Source organism: Hypanus sabinus, chromosome 20, assembly GCF_030144855.1.
Source record: "Hypanus sabinus isolate sHypSab1 chromosome 20, sHypSab1.hap1, whole genome shotgun sequence".
In the NCBI taxonomy this organism is placed as follows: domain Eukaryota; kingdom Metazoa; phylum Chordata; class Chondrichthyes; order Myliobatiformes; family Dasyatidae; genus Hypanus; species Hypanus sabinus.
Genome location: NC_082725.1, coordinates 69,093,473 through 69,111,966, shown reverse-complemented (window position 1 = coordinate 69,111,966; position 18,494 = coordinate 69,093,473). Strand labels below are relative to the sequence as shown.

At 42.1% G+C, this 18,494-nt stretch overlaps 1 protein-coding gene across 15 annotated transcripts in view; it reads left to right on the top strand.

Annotated features, from left to right (window-relative positions):
• Positions 1–18,494, top strand: part of ulk4 (unc-51 like kinase 4) — a 712,463-nt gene that overhangs the window by 80,271 nt on the left and 613,698 nt on the right. For all 15 annotated transcript variants that reach the window (XM_059945716.1, XM_059945717.1, XM_059945718.1 and 12 more), the window contains 2 exons: positions 9,839–9,908; positions 10,213–10,306. In XM_059945716.1, the coding sequence (XP_059801699.1) occupies positions 9,839–9,908; positions 10,213–10,306 (164 nt within the window). The remainder of the gene's footprint in view (positions 1–9,838; positions 9,909–10,212; positions 10,307–18,494) is intronic.

Genomic DNA, 18,494 nt, shown 5'->3' with positions numbered 1-18,494 from the left:
TACAAAAGCCCTTATTAGTATAGCAGACAGGTTTACATCTATATACTGCAGAATAGGATGCCATGTTTTATGAAAACAATTTGTTTTTGAGTGTACCATACATGTCAAAAAGTACAAAGAAATGTATTCCATGATTACGCCAACCAAAAAGTTTAGGGGCCTTATCGGATATCGAACAAAGTAAAATGTTCTTCCTTGCACAATAAGTCAGGATATTAAAAGGTTTTGTTTCTGATCTGCATTAATAATACGACTTTGGGTGAGCCTAAGAGAAAAGACGCTGGGTCCAGTTCAAGCTCCATCTTCAGAATCGTTTCCATTTCACCCAAACTATCACTCCAGTATGCCTGAAGTTTGGGACAAGTCCAAAAACTGGGTGAAAGTTCCAGTATTTACTTTACATTCAGAACACATTGGAGAAACCCCCTGTCTTAAATTTCGAGAGACGATCTGGAGTTAGATGGGCTCTTTGCAGAATTTGGAGTTGCAAAGCTTCAGTTTTGTTACAAACTGAAATCTTCTTTGCATTATCACAGATGTCTTCCCATGTTTCAGCTGTAATTTCTACTCCCGGCTCTTCCTCCCAGACCCTTCCCAGCTGCTCAGCCTCTCCAGAAGAACATTCCCTCAGGATGCTGTAAAAAGTACTAATGGAAACTTCACCCTTAGAACAAAACACCCTCTTTTCTATGTCAGAACTATAGAAATCAGTTAACAATGACTTTTTTTTGGTATATAATCTCTTATCTGAAAGAAACGAGAAAGATCCTTGTTGAGTATGTTAAATTTCTGTACTATTTGATTAAAAGACATCATTAAACAAATCTCCTAGATGGAAAATACCCTAAGAATTCCAAAGTTTAAATCTAGAATCCATTATGCCAGTTATTGGAGTGAAGGATGATGTTTTCGCTGCGTTGCCTTCAATTTGTCGCACTGTCCTCCAACCCCTGACTGTATTAATTGTTATTGGATTGTGACAATATTCTTTAACTAATTTCATCTTATTGAGGAAAAGCAAATTAATTAGAGGGCATTTTGCTTGTGAAGCTTCAATGTCTAGCCAAATTGAGGAGGGGTCCCTGCAAACCCAGTCAACCATATAAGATAAAAAGGAACGTAATTGATATTTTTTGATGTCTGGAAAATCCAGACCCCCGAGACTACTGGGAAGCTGTAACTGAGACATTTTAATACAGGGTCTTTTTTTGTTCCTGTTGAAAGAAACAAACCAGCCATTTATTTTTTTTAAGTATTTGTTAGGCAAAAATGACTGGGATCATTCGTAATGGGTAGAACAGACGAGGAAGAATGTTCATTTTGAGCAAGGATATTCAGCCAAGCCAAGAAATGGGAAGAGTGCTCAAGATCCTGTTTGATTTTGTCAAATAACTGTGTAAAGTTAGCTTTGAACAATTGATCCAACGTAGGTGTGATAAATATGCCTAGGTAAACAAAACCTGTCTGTGACCATTTAAAGGGGAAAACACCTTGAGCGTCAGGTACCTGCTGCAGATTCCCCAGAGGCATAGCCTCTGATTTAGTGAAGTTGATTGCATAACCTGAAAAGGTGCTAAATGAATTGATGCATTGTATAAGGTGGTGCACTGATATAGCAGGGTTTGATAAGAAAATGAGAACATCATCCGCATTCAATGTAATTTTATGTGACTTTAGTCCTATGTCTGGAGCAGATATTTTGGGGTCTCGCTGAATAGCCTCTGCCAATGGCTCGATCGCTAGTGTGAAAAGCAGTGGTGATAAAGGGCAGCCCTGCAGGCTGCCCCCCAGAATACTAAAATTATCCAACCTAATACCATTAGTGTGAATTGTAGCCAAAGGGTTATAATGGCTCCAATGAGTTATTATTACAGATCGGTAGCATTGACCTCCCACATCATGAAGTCCCTGGAGAGACTTGTTCGAGAGCAGCTCCGGCCTATGGTTAGGCCACACTTAGATCCCCTCCAGTTCGCCTACCAGCCCCGACTAGGAGTTGAGGATGCCATCGTCTACCTGCTGAACCGTGTCTACGCCCATCTGGACAAGCCGGTGAGCACTGTGAGGGTCATGTTTTTTGACTTCTCCAGTGCGTTCAACACCATCCGCCCTGCTCTGCTGGGTGAGAAGCTGACAGTGATGCAGGTGGATGCTTCCCTGGTGTCATGGATTATTGATTACCTGACTGGCAGACCACAGTACGTGCGCTTGCAACACTGTGTGTCAGACAGAGTGGTCAGCAGCACTGGGGCTCCACAGGGGACTGTCCTGTCTCCCTTTCTCTTCACCATCTACACCTCGGACTTCAACTCAACACAGAGTCTTGCCATCTTCAGAAGTTTTCTGATGACCCTGTCATAGTTGGATGCATCAGCAGGGGAGATGAGGCTGAGTACAGGGCTACAGTGGGAAACTTTGTCACATGGTGCGAGCAGAATTATCTGCAGCATAATGTGAAAAAGACTAAGGAGCTGGTGGTGGACCTGAGGAGGGCGAAGGCACCGATGACCCCTGTTTCCATCCAAGGGGTCAGTGTGGACATAGTGGAGGATTACAAATACCTGGGGATACGAATGGACAATAAACTGGACTTGTCAAAGAACACTGAGGCTGTCTACAAGAAGGGTCAGAGCCGTCTCTACTTCCTGAGGAGACTGAGGTCCTTTAACATCTGCCAGATGATGCTGAGGATGTTCTACGAGGCTGATATGGCCAGTGCTATCATGTTTGCTGTTGTGTGCTGGGGCAGCAGGCTGAGGGTAGCAGACACCAACAGAACCAACAAACTCATTCGTAAGGCCAGTGATATTGTGGGGGTGGAACTGGACTCTGACAGTGGTGTCTGAAAAGAGGATGCTGTCCAGGTTGCATGCCATCTTGGACAATGTCTCCCATCCCATCCATAATGTACTGGTTAGGCACAGGAGTACAGTCAGCCAGAGACTCATTCCACCAAGATGCAACACTGAGCGTCATAGGAAGTCATTCCTGCCTGTGGCCATCAAACTTTACAACTCCTCCCTCGGAGTGTCAGACACCCTGAGCCAATAGGCTGGTTCTGTACTTATTTCCACTTGGCACAATTAACATTATTATTTAATTATTTATGGTTTTATATTGCTATATTTCTACACTATTCTTGGTTGGTGCAGCTGTAACGAAACCCAGTTTCCCTCAGGATCATTAAAGTATGTCTGTATGTCTGTCTGTCTGTATAAAGAACCACCCATTTAATAAAATTATTGCCCAAACCAAATCGTGCTAAAGTGAAAAAAGGATACGGCCATTTGACACAATCAAAAACCTTTTTTGCATCTAAGGAAACCACCAAGATTTTCACTGCCTGTTGCTGACATGCGTGAATCACATTAAGTAATCTTCTGATATTGTTAGATGATCTATGGCCTTTTACAAAACCTGTTTGATCCTCTTTTATGATAAAAGGTAACAGTTTCTAATCGCAATGCTAAGGTTTTAGATTTTTAAGATTTTTTTTAGATTTTTTAGATTTTTAAGATTTTAAAGTCAACATTTAACAGTGAAATGGGCCTGTCGGAGGCACAATCTTCAGGGCTCTTTCCTGTCTTAAGAATTAGGGAGATATTAGCTTCTCTCAATGATGGTGGGAGGAGACCACAATTAAATGCAAGATTGAACATGTTTAACATAGGCTCTGATAATAACCTGATAAGTTTACTGATAATAGTGAACTCTTTATAGAATTCACTAGTGAGTCCAACAGGATCAGGGACCTTCCCACTTTGGAGCTGTCTCACAGCTTACTGTATCTTATGTACAGATAATGGAGCATTGAGGAGGGATTTGTGTTCAGAAGAAATGCCTAGGAGATCTAAATTCCTGAAAAAAGGACTCTATCCTAGATTGTTCATCACTACATCGCTCAGCTTGATTCAGTTTAAAATAAAAATTCTTAAACATAACACTAATTATTTTAGAATTACTAGTGAGGGCTCCTGTCCCATCCCTAATTGAAGCAATAGTCTGAGAGGCATTTTTCTTTCTAGCTAAATAAGCCAAATACCTACCTGGTTTTTTCACCATGTTCTAACAATTGTTGTTTATCAAATGTCAATTTTGGCTGCTTGTGTAAGTAAAGAGTTTAGTGTACAGTGTTGGGCTGTGATATTCTGTAACTTGGCTGCAGAAGGCTTATTAATATAATCCTTTTCAGCTGCCGCAAGCCTTGCTTCCACTAGGCGCTGCTGTTCCGCAGCTTGTCGCTTCTTACTAGCAGAGTAGGAGATAATTAATCCCATTGCATAGGCCTTAGTGGTTTCCCAGAGCATCGATGGACTACTAGCTGATTTGAAATTAATAGATAGGAAAGTTTTGAATTCGGAAGTAGTCTATAAATATTTTTTGGAATAAAAGGATTCAGCCTCCAATGTCTAGATCGTGCTGAATTATCTTTGGGCTGTTCTGAAACCCCGTAACTGGGTCACTTTCCAGCAACGATAGAGAGGTCCTTTGAAGTCTGATGGTACTATTTTTAACAGTATTTATTGATAAAGGGGCACAAAAATAAGATCAATGCAAACATATAGATAATATACGTCGTCAATACTAAATCTAAAAGTGCGGGTATAATAACAATCAATAAGAAATAGCTCTATCGTTGTCTAGGAGATAATGTATTGTCTGATGGAAATATAAAAGTCAATGTTAGTTCGTTCAAGCTGCAGCGTTCTGGTTTGAGAGAGAGACGGGTTAAACTTGCCCAGTTCTTTTATGATGCCAATCCTTCGAGTCTTTTGGGAGTTGGTTTCCCCGTTGTTAGCTAAAAGCCGTTTTTCCGTGGTAAAAGCCACCGTTTCTGGGCAAATGGAACCAAACGCACGTGGCCTCCTCCCAATGGCTTCCGCTATTACGGGATCGCTAGCGTTTCTTCTGGTGCGTCTGAGGGGCTGTTCCCACAGACCCTCTTTTATCCTGACTCACAGGGTCTCGGATGTCAATCAGGTTGGGGGTGATGCAATCCCTCCTTCAACCAGCCCACTTTGCCTGAGGGCTTCCACGTAGCATAGTATTGCAATACACAAGTTCATCTTCAAGAGACAATGGCCGTGTCCCGTAGCTTTACATCGCTGGGGAACGAGACATTCCGCATGCCTCTCTCTCTCATTTCCTGGGTCTCCTGATCCAAGTCAATAGCGATCTTGCGATTCTCACAAAGGAGGGGGCTACAGGCGTAACAGGGCGTAATATTTAAATATACTGCTGCATGGTCAGAAATAGTGATATTTCCAATTATTGCAGGATACAACTAAATCCAGGAGTGTTTTGGGGGTTAGAAAAAAGTCTATTCTGTTGTAACACTTGTGTGGATTAGTAAAAAATGTGAAGTCTTTGTCTGAGGGATGTAACAACCTCTGGACATCCACAAGTCCTAGTTCTCCACATAAGCCCATGATTTGTTTGGACTGTGAGGAGAGCAATGGGGGAGTACTAGGCACTCTGTCCATCAATGGGTCCTTGAGACAATTAAAATCCCTACCTACAATAATGTTTTGTATTGAACAGCTTTTAAGTTTGGAAAAAGCATCTGTTAGGAATTTGAGAGGATGAGCTGGAGGGCTGTAAACATCAAAAATACCATGTTCCTCTCCATATATTGAAGCCGTAACAATCAGAAGTCTCCCACATTTATCCTTAATGCAGATTACTAACTTTAAAGGTAAGTTCTTTCCAATTAAAATGGCTACCCCTCCCCCACTCCTGGTATTAAAAGATGGAAAATAGACTTGATCAAATCCACTTTTTTGCAGTTTTAGATGTTCTTTATCATTGAAATATACCTCCTGCAATAAGGCGACATCCACCCTTTCCTTTTTCAGGTTTAATTGGATATTCTTTCTCTTGATGGATGAATGACTCCCCTTAATGTTCCAAGTGCACAATTTCAATGTATTACTGGCCATAACCCTTTATAACAATCATGTGACTCTGGAGGAGACGAATCCCAACTTAAGATCAGCTGAGCAGCAATAAGTAAATTAAAAAACACACAAAAACAAAGTGCCAATAGCGCTGAACAAGAGGACTTACCCCACACTTAAAGGGGATATCTGAACCTTCTAGCACTCCATATTCTGCCCCACTGCCAATATGGCATTTAGCATAGTCAAAAATGGAAACAGCATAATTTATCAATCCACCGATTTGTTACCGTCATGTTTAAACTCCTTCAGGCTGGAGCAGCACCGCTAATTTAAACAAATAAACTGTATTAATGAAAGCACCATCCTATAAGATATCTTGCTGCTGTTGAGTAATTAAAAGGTAAAATAAAGTGACCATCGAGCAAGTTATCATCCATAACCGAGGCTACACAATATACTGTATACATTCTTTAATCCAACATGTCCACAAAAGTTTTAGCTTTGCCAGGAGAATCAAATATCTTGGTGGTCCCGTTGTACGTGATTTTCAGTGCCGCTGGGTATAGCATAAAGTACTGGATTCCGGATTCTCTCAGCCACTTCTTTACCTGGTCGAATTCCTTGCGCTTCAGACTAACGGCTGCTGAAAAATCTTGAAAAAACAAAAGCCTGGATCCCTCATATATTAAAGCCTGGGCATCCGTCCTGCAGCGTCTCGAAGCCTCCATCACTCTTTGCTTATCTCTGAAATTATGGAACTGCACAAGGACAGGTCGAGGGTATTGGCCTGGGCCCAGTTTTGGAGCCAGTGTACGGTCAGCTCTTTCCACTTTAATGTGTCCAGCCTTGGTTTCCAAATCAAGGAAATTAGGCAGCCAGCCCTCAAAAAACTTTGCTGGCTGGCTGCCTTCTGTACCTTCAGGCAGACTGATGTATGAACAGGTATGTTCTTCCTCCTATTTCTGTTCTCAAGATCATTGATATGGTCAGACAGGCTTTGGACTTGCTTTTCCAGCGCTTGGATGTGGCTTTGGGCTTGATCAGCTACCACAGAGACTCTGTTCTCGGTTGTTCTTGTATCAACATTTTTAAGCTCCAATGTGTGGTTCTGGAGTTTTAGAGAGAGTGGAGCCAGTCCATCATTTTGGATATGTTCTCCGTAACACTGAATTACTTGATGAAAAGCAGGGTCCAACGTGTTAGTACAGCGAGCAGCAGCTAGTTCCTCAGCCCTGGGCGAGCGCTCTGTGCAGTCCAGCTTGCCCGCCATTTTAGTACCTTTCGATGGCATTGTGTTGAAGCAAAAACACTCATCAATGTTCATGTCCGACCTTTGAGCATTCAAAAACAGTTGTAATGGATCGGTTTATATGTGGAATTATCGGTGTTGCAGGGCTGAGCTCAGCAAAGCTGGCATTTCCCCGCGCCGCCATCGTGAAACCCCATCATCTTCTTTTGTGCTCAGTTTGACGTTGCCAACACTGAGTCCCTGAGGAGAGCCATTGACATGGCCTGCAGCTTGGTCATCTCTGAGGCTGAAGTGTTTCCAACGAGTGGACAGTTGCAAGGCTGTGGAACCAGAAGGCATCCAGGGTGGGTACTCAGAGTGTGCGCAGCACGACTGCCAGATGTGTTTACAGACATTTTTAATCTCTCCCTCTTGCAGTGCAGAGTGCCTTCCTGCTTCAAAACATCCACCATTCTTCTTATACCTTAAAAAAAAACATGTCTGGATGACTGGCCTGGCGTCCTGTAGCACTCACCTCAAAAATAAGCAAATGCTTTTAGAGGCCTGTCAAGGACTACAATTACAACCTGCTACCACCCACACTGGATCCCCTACAATTCGCCTACTGACACAACCGATCAACAGATACTGCAATAGCCCTGTCCTTGCACATCTGGAGAGGAAGGATACCTTATGTGAGAATGTTGTATAGCATTCAACACTATACTTCCTTCCAGCCTCGACAAGAAGCTTAGAGACCTCGGCCTTCACCTTGTCTTGCGTAGTTGGATCCTGGACTTCATGGCAGATCATCTGCAGGTGGGAAGAGTGGGATCCCTCACCTCTGCCCCACTGACCCTCAACACAGGAACCCCTGAGGGCTGTGTACCAAGTCCCCTCCTTTACTCTCTGTATACCCATTTCTGTGTCGCCACCCACAGCTCCAATCTGTTAATTAAATTTACTGACGACACTACACTGATTGGCCAAATCTCAAATAATAATGAGGGAGCCTACATTGAAGTCATTACCCTGACATAGTGGTGTCAAGAAAACACAATGTTGCAAAAACAAAGGAGTTGGTTGTGGACTACAGGAGGAATAGAGACAGGCTAACCCCTATTGACATCAGCATATACATCACCGAGGATCTCACATGGCTGTTCATACCGGCTGTGTGGTGAAAAAGCACAACAGTGCGTCTTTCACCTCAGGCAGTTGAAGAAGTTTTGTGTGGGCCCCCACATCCTAAAGACTTTCTACAGGGGCACAATTGAGAGCAACCTGACTGGCTGCATCACTGCCTGGTATGGGAACTGTACCTCCCTTAATTGCAAGACTCTGCAGAGAGTGGTGTGGACAGCCCAGCACATCTGTAGATGTGAACTTACCGCTATTCAGGACGTTTACAGAGACAGGTGTGTAAAAAGGGCCCGAAGAATCATTGGGATCCTGTGTCACCCAACCACAAACTATTCCAGCTGCTACCATCCGGGAAACAGTACCGTAGAATGAAAACCAGGACCAACAGACTCCGCGACAGCTTCTTCCACCAGGCCATCAGACTGATTAATTCATGCTGATACCATTGTATATCTATATTATATTGACTATCCTATTGTACATACTATTTATTATAAATTACTATGATTGCACATTGCATATTTAGACAGATGTGACGTAAAGGTTTTTACTCCTCATGTATATAGAGGATGTAAGTAATAAAGCCAATTCAATTAAATTTCTAACCTGTCCATGAAAACTACCTCATTTTTGCACTATATTTATTTTGTAATTTATAGTTTGTTTTTGTCTTTGCACTATACGGTTCCTATAAATCTATTAAATTCATTTCAGTGATAATAAACCTGATGCTGGTTCTATACCAGTGGATTTGTTTTATTTTGATAAGGTCCCACTTGGAGGACTAGTATAAAGGGTTAGGAAGGGCAAGTTTACAGATGAGATATGATCACTAAGCAATTGCTTAGTGACAGTAGACAGAGCTTGAATTGAATTTACCTTATTACTTACATCCTTCATATACATGAGGAGTAAAAATCTTTGTTACGTGTCCATCTAAATGTGCAATTATAATAAATAGTATTACGATAGGACAGTCAATATAATGTAGGAATACAGTTGTGTCAACAGGAATTAAGCAGTCTGATGGCCTCGTGGAAGAACCTCTCCTGGAGCCTGTTGGCCCTGTCTGCTATGCTGTGGTACTGTTTCCTGGAAGGTAGCAGCTGGAATAAATTATGGTTTGGGTGACTTGTGTCCCCAATGATTCTTCGGGCCTTTTTTCTCACCTGTCTTTGTAAATATCCTGAATAGTGGGAAGTTCACATCTGCAGATGCGTTGGGCTGTCTGCACCACTCTCTGCAGAATCCTGTAATTGAAGGGAAGTACAGTTCCCATACCAGGCAGTGATGCAGCCAGTCTGGATGCTCTCGATTGTCCACACCAACCATCGGAGGTGAAACAGGATGTTCATGATTGTTTTTGTGATTAATTTTTCCAATGTGAGAAAAAATATTAATAGTACCCTACAAAAACTGGTTATTCTTCCTTTAGATCTCAAAAGAATTCTGTCATGCTGTGTGATTTATTTTGCTTACTTCCAAAAATGTTAGATTTTCTATGAATACATTACCTTCCTACAGTTGAAAGTTTCAGTGCTAATTTACATCCTCCTTTAATTTGCAGAAAATCCTACTGATTTGCAGCCAAGGAATGCTCTAGATATAAATTCCAAGGAGTCCATCTTCTTACTCAGGTACTTACCTGGCTGTTGTAGTATTGGACTATTTTTCCTACCAGGATTGGGTTATCAGGTACAAGGTCTCACAAAGAAAACCATTCCAGAACCCGAACCTAGGTATTCTGGATATTCAGTCAGTTGGACAGTGTTCAGCTAAGATGCTGGTATGGGAATATGCTTTCATCAGAATGAAAAGGTCTTATTTGGGAATATGTAACTGCAAATATCATGTTGTAATTTGTTGTGGCTTATTTATTTATTTTAAAACATGGAGGGGAACAAAAGCAGATTCAGCTCATGTTTCTCTAATTTGAAACAGTTCTCATCCAAGACCAAGAACTAGCTTGAACGTAAGCCAGAAAGACATTGGGACCCAGAATGCTTCATCAAAAAGTGCCTCCATTTCAACAAAGGTACTTTAAAACTTGTCACTTAATTGTTTGTACTAAATTTATAGTTAGTTTTGTATATTTTGATATAAGAGTGTGTGAGGGATAACATGCTATTTGGATTTGGAGAAGATAGTTTAACTAATTGGGCTTTTTAAAAACTATACTTTTATAAAGTTGAGCAGGGTGAGGCATAAAATGTTGAAGGGCACTGGAAGAGTGAGGAAATATTTCTCATGTCATTGCCAGTGTCAACAAAAAGAACTAGTGGGAAACACATCTATGAAGGTTTAAAATATGGATCTCTCTCCTCAGATCTAACAGATGCTGGATCAACAGTTAATTTTAAATATGAGATGGATAGATTATAGTTAGTGTGGATAATTTTGTAGTGCTGTAAAAATATTTTAAATAGCAATGTTGCATTCCATCTTTTAACATCTCTGCCTACTTCAGAGAAAAGTTTTGAACCAGCCCATTTGTTCACATTCCTAATCTGATAGAACAGCACAGCAGGGGAACAGGCCTTTCAGCCCACAATGTTAGGCTGATCCAGTTAAATTAGTAATCAAATGGCCAACATAACTAATGCCCTCTACCTACAGTATAGCAAATCCATATCCTTCCATTTTCCTCACACTTATGTGCTTATCTGAATGTCTTTTAGAAGTCTCTCATGTACCTGCCTCTACCACCACTCCACACAGCACATTCCAGGTCCCCAGTGCTCTCTGTGTAGTTAAAAAACAACTTAACTCCACATCTTCTTTGAAATTATCCCCTCTCTAAAAACGTATCCTCTGGTATTAGACATTTGAACCATGGGAAATAGAAATTGTCTGTCTATGCTATCTGTGTCTCTCATTATCTCATAAACCTCTCCCAGATCACCCCTCAGTTTCTGCTGCTCCACAGAAAACTTGCCGTTCCATACAGCTTCCTCTAATCCTGGTATACCTTTCCTGCACACTCTCCAAGGCCTCGATATCCTCTCTACACTGGGTCGACCAGAACTCTATACAATGCTGTAGATGCAGCCTAACTAGAGTTTTACGCAGCTGCATTATAACTTCCTGACTTTTGAACTCAGTGCCTCGATTAATTAAGGCAAGCATGCCACATGACTCCTTCATCATACTATCAACCTGTGAAGCCACCTTCAGGGAACTATGAACTTGGACCCCAAGATCTCTCTGCTCACTTACTGCCTCTTTATAGTCCACTAATGGATAGTCAACAAGGCTTTGTGAAGGGAAGATCTTGCCTCATGAGCCTGATTGAGTTTTTTGAAGAGGTAACAAAAGAAATTGATGAGGGTAGGGCAGTGGATGTGGTCTACATGGACTTTAGCAAAGCACTTGACAAGGTCCCTTATGAGAAACTCATCCAGAAAGTCATGAGGCATGGGATAAGTGGAACATTGGCTGTTTGGATAAAAAATTGGCTTAAAGGAAGAAAGCAGAGGGCAGTTGTGGAAGGAAAGTATTCCATCTGGAGGACGGTGACTAGTGGAGTGTCACAGGGATCTGTCCTGGGACCCCTGCTATTTGTGATTTTTATGAATGACCTAGATGTAGAGGCTGAAGGATGGGTGAGTAAGTTTGTGGATGACACGAAGATTGGAGGAGTTGTGGATGGAGCTGTAGGTGGTCGAAGGTTACAAGAGGATATAGACAGGCTGCAGAGTTGGGTAGAAAAATGCCAGATGGAGTTCAATCTGGACAAGTGTGAGGTGATGCATTTTGGAAGGACAAACCAGAAGACTGAGTACAGGATTAATGGTCAGTTACTCAAGAGTGTGGATGAACAAAGGGACCTTGGGGTTCAAATCCATACGTCCCTCAAGGTCACTGCACAGGTTGATAGGGTAGTTAAGAAGGCCTATGGAATGCTAGACTTCCTTAACAGGGGGATTGAGTTCAAGAGTAGAGAGGTCATGTTAACATATATAACATATAACAATTACAGCACAGAAACAGGCCATCTCCGCCCTTCTAGTCCGTACCGAATGCTTACTCTCACCTAGTCCCACTGACCCGCACACAGCCCATAACCCTCCATTCCTTTCCTGTCCATATACCTATCCAATTTTACTTTAAATGTCAATACCGAACCTGCCTCTACTGCTTCTACTGGAATCTTGTTCCACACAGCTACCACCCTCTGAGTAAAGAAATTCCCCCTCGTGTTACCCTCAAACTTTTGCCCCCTAACTTTCAACTCATGTCCTCTTGTTTGAATCTCCCCTACTCTCAATGGTAAAAGCCTATCCACGTCAACTCTATCTATCCCCCTTATAATTTTAAATACCTCTATCAAGTCCCCCCTCAACCTTCTATGCTCCAAAGAATAAAGAACTAACTTGTTCAATCTTTCCCTGTAACTTAGGTGCTGAAACCCAGGTACCATTCTAGTAAATCTTCTCTGTACTCTCTCTATTTTGTTGACATGTTTCCTATCATTCGGTGACCAGAACTGTACACAATACTCCAAATTCGGCCTTACCAATGCCTTGTACAATTTTAACATTACATCCCAACTCCTTTACTCAATGCTCTGATTTATAAAGGCCAACATACCAAAAGCTTTCTTCACCACCTTATCCACATGAGATTCCACCTTCAGGGAAATATGCACTATTATTTCTAGATCACTCTGTTCTGCTGCATTCTTCAATGCCCTACCATTTACCATGTATGTCCTATTCTGATTAGTCCTACCAAAGTGTAGCACCTCACACTTAACAGCATTAAACTCCATCTGCCATCATACAGCCCACTCTTCTAACTGGCCTAAATCTCTCTGCAACCTACTTCATTATCCACAACGCCACCTATCTTAGTATCATCTGCATACTTACTAATCCAATTTACCACCCCATCATCCAGATCATTAATGTATATGACAAACAACATTGGACCCAGTACAGATCCCTGAGGCACACCACTAGTCACCGGCCTCCAACCTGATGAACAGTTATCCACCACTACTCTTTGGCATCTCCCATCCAGCCACTTTTGAATCCATTTTTACTACTTCAATATTAATACTTAACGTTGAACCTTCCTAACTAACCTTCCTTGAGGAACCTTATCAAAGGCCTTACTGAAGTCCATACAGACAACATCCACTGCTTTACCCTTGTCAACTTTCCTCGTAACATCTTCAAAAAACTCAATAAGGTTTGTCAAACATGACCTTCGACGCACAAATCCATGTTGACTGTTCCTGTCTATCCAGATATTATATAAGATTCAGATTCAGTTTATTGTCATTTGAAACCACAAATGCAATGCAGTTAAAAAATGAGACAACGTTCTTCCAGAATGATACCACAAAAGCACATGACAAAACAGACTATACCAGAAAATCCACATAACGTTTGGCAATCCCCAATCCAGAGTCTGGAGAGGCTGCTGCATATTAATATCGCGCTACTGTCTTAGTGCGTTCCCCAGAAAGGAGCTCCAATCACACCAGACAAAACAAGACCAAAAACTAAAGCCACAAGACCTGCACAAAACCACATAGTTACAACATATAGTTACAACAGTGCAAACATTAGCATAATTGATTAAAAAAAACAGACCATGGGCACAGTAAAAATAGTCCAAGATGTTAAATGACTGTAAGTTCAAAAGAAATCACCACACAGTTTCCACAAGTCCCCAGGGTCCCGACAGACTCGCCATCCCACACCGGCGGCAGAAGGGAATACCCCCGCTATGGACTTCCACAGCGCCGCTCGACAGCCTCGCAGATGCAACACACAATGAAAGCGACCTGAGTCCTTCGAAAGGACTCCGAATCCATTGAACCTCCGAGCCGACGACCATCCCCTCCGGCACAGCTTCTCCAAGCACCATCCTGTGCCGAGCGTATTAAGACAGCCCTGCCAATGGCCAACGACCCCGAGGACTGGGGGCCTGTTCTTCCCAGCTGAGTCCCGGACCTCACAGCAACAGCAGCAACAAAGAAGGTCTTCCTGGAGATTTCCCAATGTTTCTCCGTGCTTCCACGTCCGTTTTCAATTGATTATGATTGTGTACGGCACCCACTTCACAAATAACAGATAATCAGTTCTGGAGTGGCCGCTGCAAGTTGCGTCACGCCACCATGTTGTTAAGTTGGATCATGACACCGTCCACCATTTTATATCATTGCCATTGACACTGTGAATGTTTAACTTTGTATTTGGCTTAAATTTTTCTTAGTAAGATTCACCCTGACCCCCCCCCCCCCCCCCCCCCGGTTCTGGTCGGCGGCTGGCATAGTGAGATCATTGCCGGGCTGGAGAACGGAGGTTCCGGAGTTTGATTTAGTGACATATCAATCCCGTGCCAGGTTGACGTCGATCCAGTGACTACCGTACCATCCGTGCCGGGTTGACGTCAAGCTCGCAACTCGACCTCGTTAAAAAAAAAACACTGCCACCTCCAGTTAAATTCCCATGCGGAATAATGTGGGTGATCAAATACCCAAACCCAGCACAGCCCCCGCTTGTTCCATTTGTCTCAGTGTGGTGGTCGTTAAGACCCGGGGAATTCAGTGCGGTGGACCTTGGGAGTCGGCGGAGGTTGGGACCCACCGCCCGCAGTGTTTCTGTTCCATTGACAGGAAGCGATCGCGATTAAAAATAAAGTGGAAATAATAAAGCATTTGGAAAGAGGTGAAACACGATCGGTCACTGGAAAAGCGTTAGGCTACAGTTGGTCAACGATCGGAACAATTTTAATGGAGCATGTGAAAGACCCTGCCCCGATGAAAGCTACGATTATTACTAAGCAACTTAAATTGATTAAGCAGTTTAATTATTGGAATACATACGTTTCTTAAGTGTTTTATGTGCATAGAAAGGTAAAATATATACTATATACTAAGACAAACGTTTGACGAACTGATGCTAAATAATACCAGATGCACTTGTCCTGAAAGACGGATTCAGGAACGGAACTCGTACGTAACCCGGGGACTGCTTGTAGTGTGAACAGTTTTGGGCCCCTCATCATAGAAAAGATATGCTGACATTGGAAAGGGTCCAGAGGAGGTTCACAAGGATGATTCCAGGAATGAAAGTGTTATCATATGAGGATCGTTTGATGGCTCTGGGTCTGTACTCACTGGAATTCAGAAGGATGAGGAGGAATCTGATGGTAACCTTTCAAATGTTGAAAGTAGATGTGGAAAGGATATTTCCCACAGTTGGAGAGTCTATGACAAGAGGGCATAGCCTCAGGATGGAGGGGCGGCTTTTCAAAACAGAGATGAGGAGAAATTTCTTTAGCTAAATGGTGGTGAATTTGTGGAATTTGTTGCCACATGCAGCTGTGGAGGCCAGGTCGTTGGGTGTATTCAAGGCAGAGAAAGATTGATAGGTTCTTGATTGGTCATTGCATCAAAGGTTACGGGGAGAAGGCCAGGAACTGGGGTTGATAGAAAAAAAAGGATCAGCCATGATTGAATGGTGGAGCAGACTCAGTGGGCCAGATGGCCTAATTTTGCTCCTATGTCTTATAGAGACACAGAAACAGGCCTTTTGGCCCATCTTGTCCATGTTGAGCCATTTAAGCTGTCTACTTCCATCGACCTGCACTGAGCCCATAGACCTCAGTACCCCTACCATCAACGTACCTCTCCAAACTTCTCTTTAAGGCCAAAATCACTATTGCTTTTGTGCTGGCAGCTCATTCTACACTCTCACGACCCTTTGTGAAGAAGCTTCCCCACATGTTCCTCTTACACCGTTCACCATTAATGCATGACCTCTAGTTGAAGTTCCATTCAACCTCAATGGTAAATGCCTGTTTGTGTTTACCCGAAATATACCCTTCATAACTTTGTTTGCCTATATCAAATCTCCTCTCAATCTCTTAAATTTCACTGGTGTATCTGTCTCCACCACTAACTCAGGCAGTGCATTCCACATACCAACCACTCTCTGAGTGAAAAACCTTCCTCTAATATCCCCCTTGAACTTCCCACCCCTTACCTTAAAGCCATGTCCTCTTGTACTGAGCAGTGGTGCCCTGGGGAAGAGGCGCTGGCTGTCCACTCTATCTATTCCTGATAATTTCTTGTATACCTCTATCATGTCTCCTCTCATCCCCCTTCTCTCCAGAGAGTAAAGCCCTAGCTCCCTTAATCTCTGATCATAATGCATACTCTCTAAACCAGGCAGCAAACTGGTAAATCTCCTCTGTACCCTTTCCAATATCCTTCCTTTCCACATCCTTCCTATATCGAGGTGACCAGGACTGGACACAGTACTCCAAGTGTGGCCTAACCAGAGTTTTATAGAGGTGCATCAACCCAACTACCCCATCCTCCGTTCAATCACTCCATTTCCCATTCTCCTGCCAAATTAGTTTAAACTCTCCTGAACAGTTCTAGTAAACCTACCTGCAAGAATGTTGGACCCCCTTGGGTTCAGGTGTAACCCATCCCTTTTGTGCAGGTTGTTCCCTCTGGAGCAAATACTAATGATCCAGAAATCTGAACCCTTGCCAGCTGCACCAGTTCCTCAGCCACGCATTCATCTTCCAAATCATCCTATTCTTGACCTCAATGGCATGTGACTTAGGCAGCAATCTATGATCACTAACCTGGAGGTCCTGTTTCTCAGCTTTCGACTTAGCTTCCTAAAATCTCTCTTCAGGACCTCCTCGACTATGTCATTGATGCCAACATGTACCAAGAATTTTGGCTTCTCTGACTTGTACCAGCTTGCTTTGTGGAAATTGACTGCTATGTTCCAACATTACAACACTAACTATACTTAAGCTGAATTTGATTGTTTATAATGGATTTTGTAATATCCTAAGGCTGTGCTGTGAAAGGTACTTTAGACATATAAATCATAATATCAAGTTTGACATTGTTTAATTGAATTGTGAAGTTTCAGGATAAGTAAGTATTGTATAAGTTTTTTATGAAAGCTTTCTGTGGTCATGAAAATGAGCATTTCAAATGAAAACAAGGACTTATTTGAAGGGATAAAACCCAAAGTGCAAATAACTACTACAAAAGGATTCAGTAACTTAGTTGTATATTCAAAGTGAAGTGCTACTGTAAGAGTGAAAATTTTACGAAGATTGAGTTCAAGATCCAGTTTGAAATAATATAATTTTCAGAGAAAATGTTGTATTTAGATCAGGACACTATTGCATATGAATGCAAATGGTAGCTGAAGTGACCAGAAGCATTTTGTAATTTATTTTAATGGGTCATTCGTTCTACCAACCAGGAAACTTGATGATCGATTGTAAATCATCATTGTAAATTGTCCTGTGATTAGGTTAGTGTTAAACTGGGGTTGCTGAGTAGTGCTGGTCTAAGGACTAGAAAGACCTATGCCTTGCTGTATCTCGAAACAAATTGAATAAAAAAAAATCTCTTGTTGGACCCAATTCAACATTCAGAATCCTTGCTCCTGGTCCCCATCTGCCTGAATTTATTTGGATTGAATACTACTTTGCCATTCCTAATGGTAGTTTTTTTTAATCCTCAGATAGTATAGTGGGGTTTGGGTTGGTCTGATAAGTGATTTTCCTCAGCATAACCCTGCCGTGTCCATCAGTAAAGCAAACTGAAATATTTGGGTATTTTTAATGTGGCGAAGTTCTGGACTGACAGCATGACTGTTTAAGTTTGTAACTTGCTTCAGTTTGCATGGCTGAATGTTGCCTGCAGCCGGTGAGATATATCCTTTGTCTTTCTGGGCAGGTATCAATTTGATGTGAAAATTGGGAGAAATAAAGTTTTTGAAAACATTTTGGTCACTGTATTGCCTGTCAATCTCTAATGATGTGTTTAGATACGAACCAGTTTATTGTCATTGAAGAAACCAAAGCTTGAAGAATAAAAGACAGCATAATTGTAAAATAGAAATTGCAGTAAATGCTGCCTATTATATGGTTCGACAATTAAATGTTTGTAGTACAGTATTAAGTGTCTGTTGTTGAAAGTTAGAAGACAATTAATTTTCTGCAGTACATGTCCTCAAAATGTTTGGGAACACTCTAAAGTTAGTAAGTGTGTAACAAAAGTTGTGTGTTTTAAAATCAGCAGAGGTCTAACAACAGAGGCATTTGGGGGTGGGGGAGTCCTCGGGTGGGTGATGGGACTGGTGAAGTTCTTGATTATATTGCCCAGGTGAGTTGGGTTTGTAGATACTCGAGGAAGAACAGCAGTTTCTGTGTATTGTGGAGCGCAT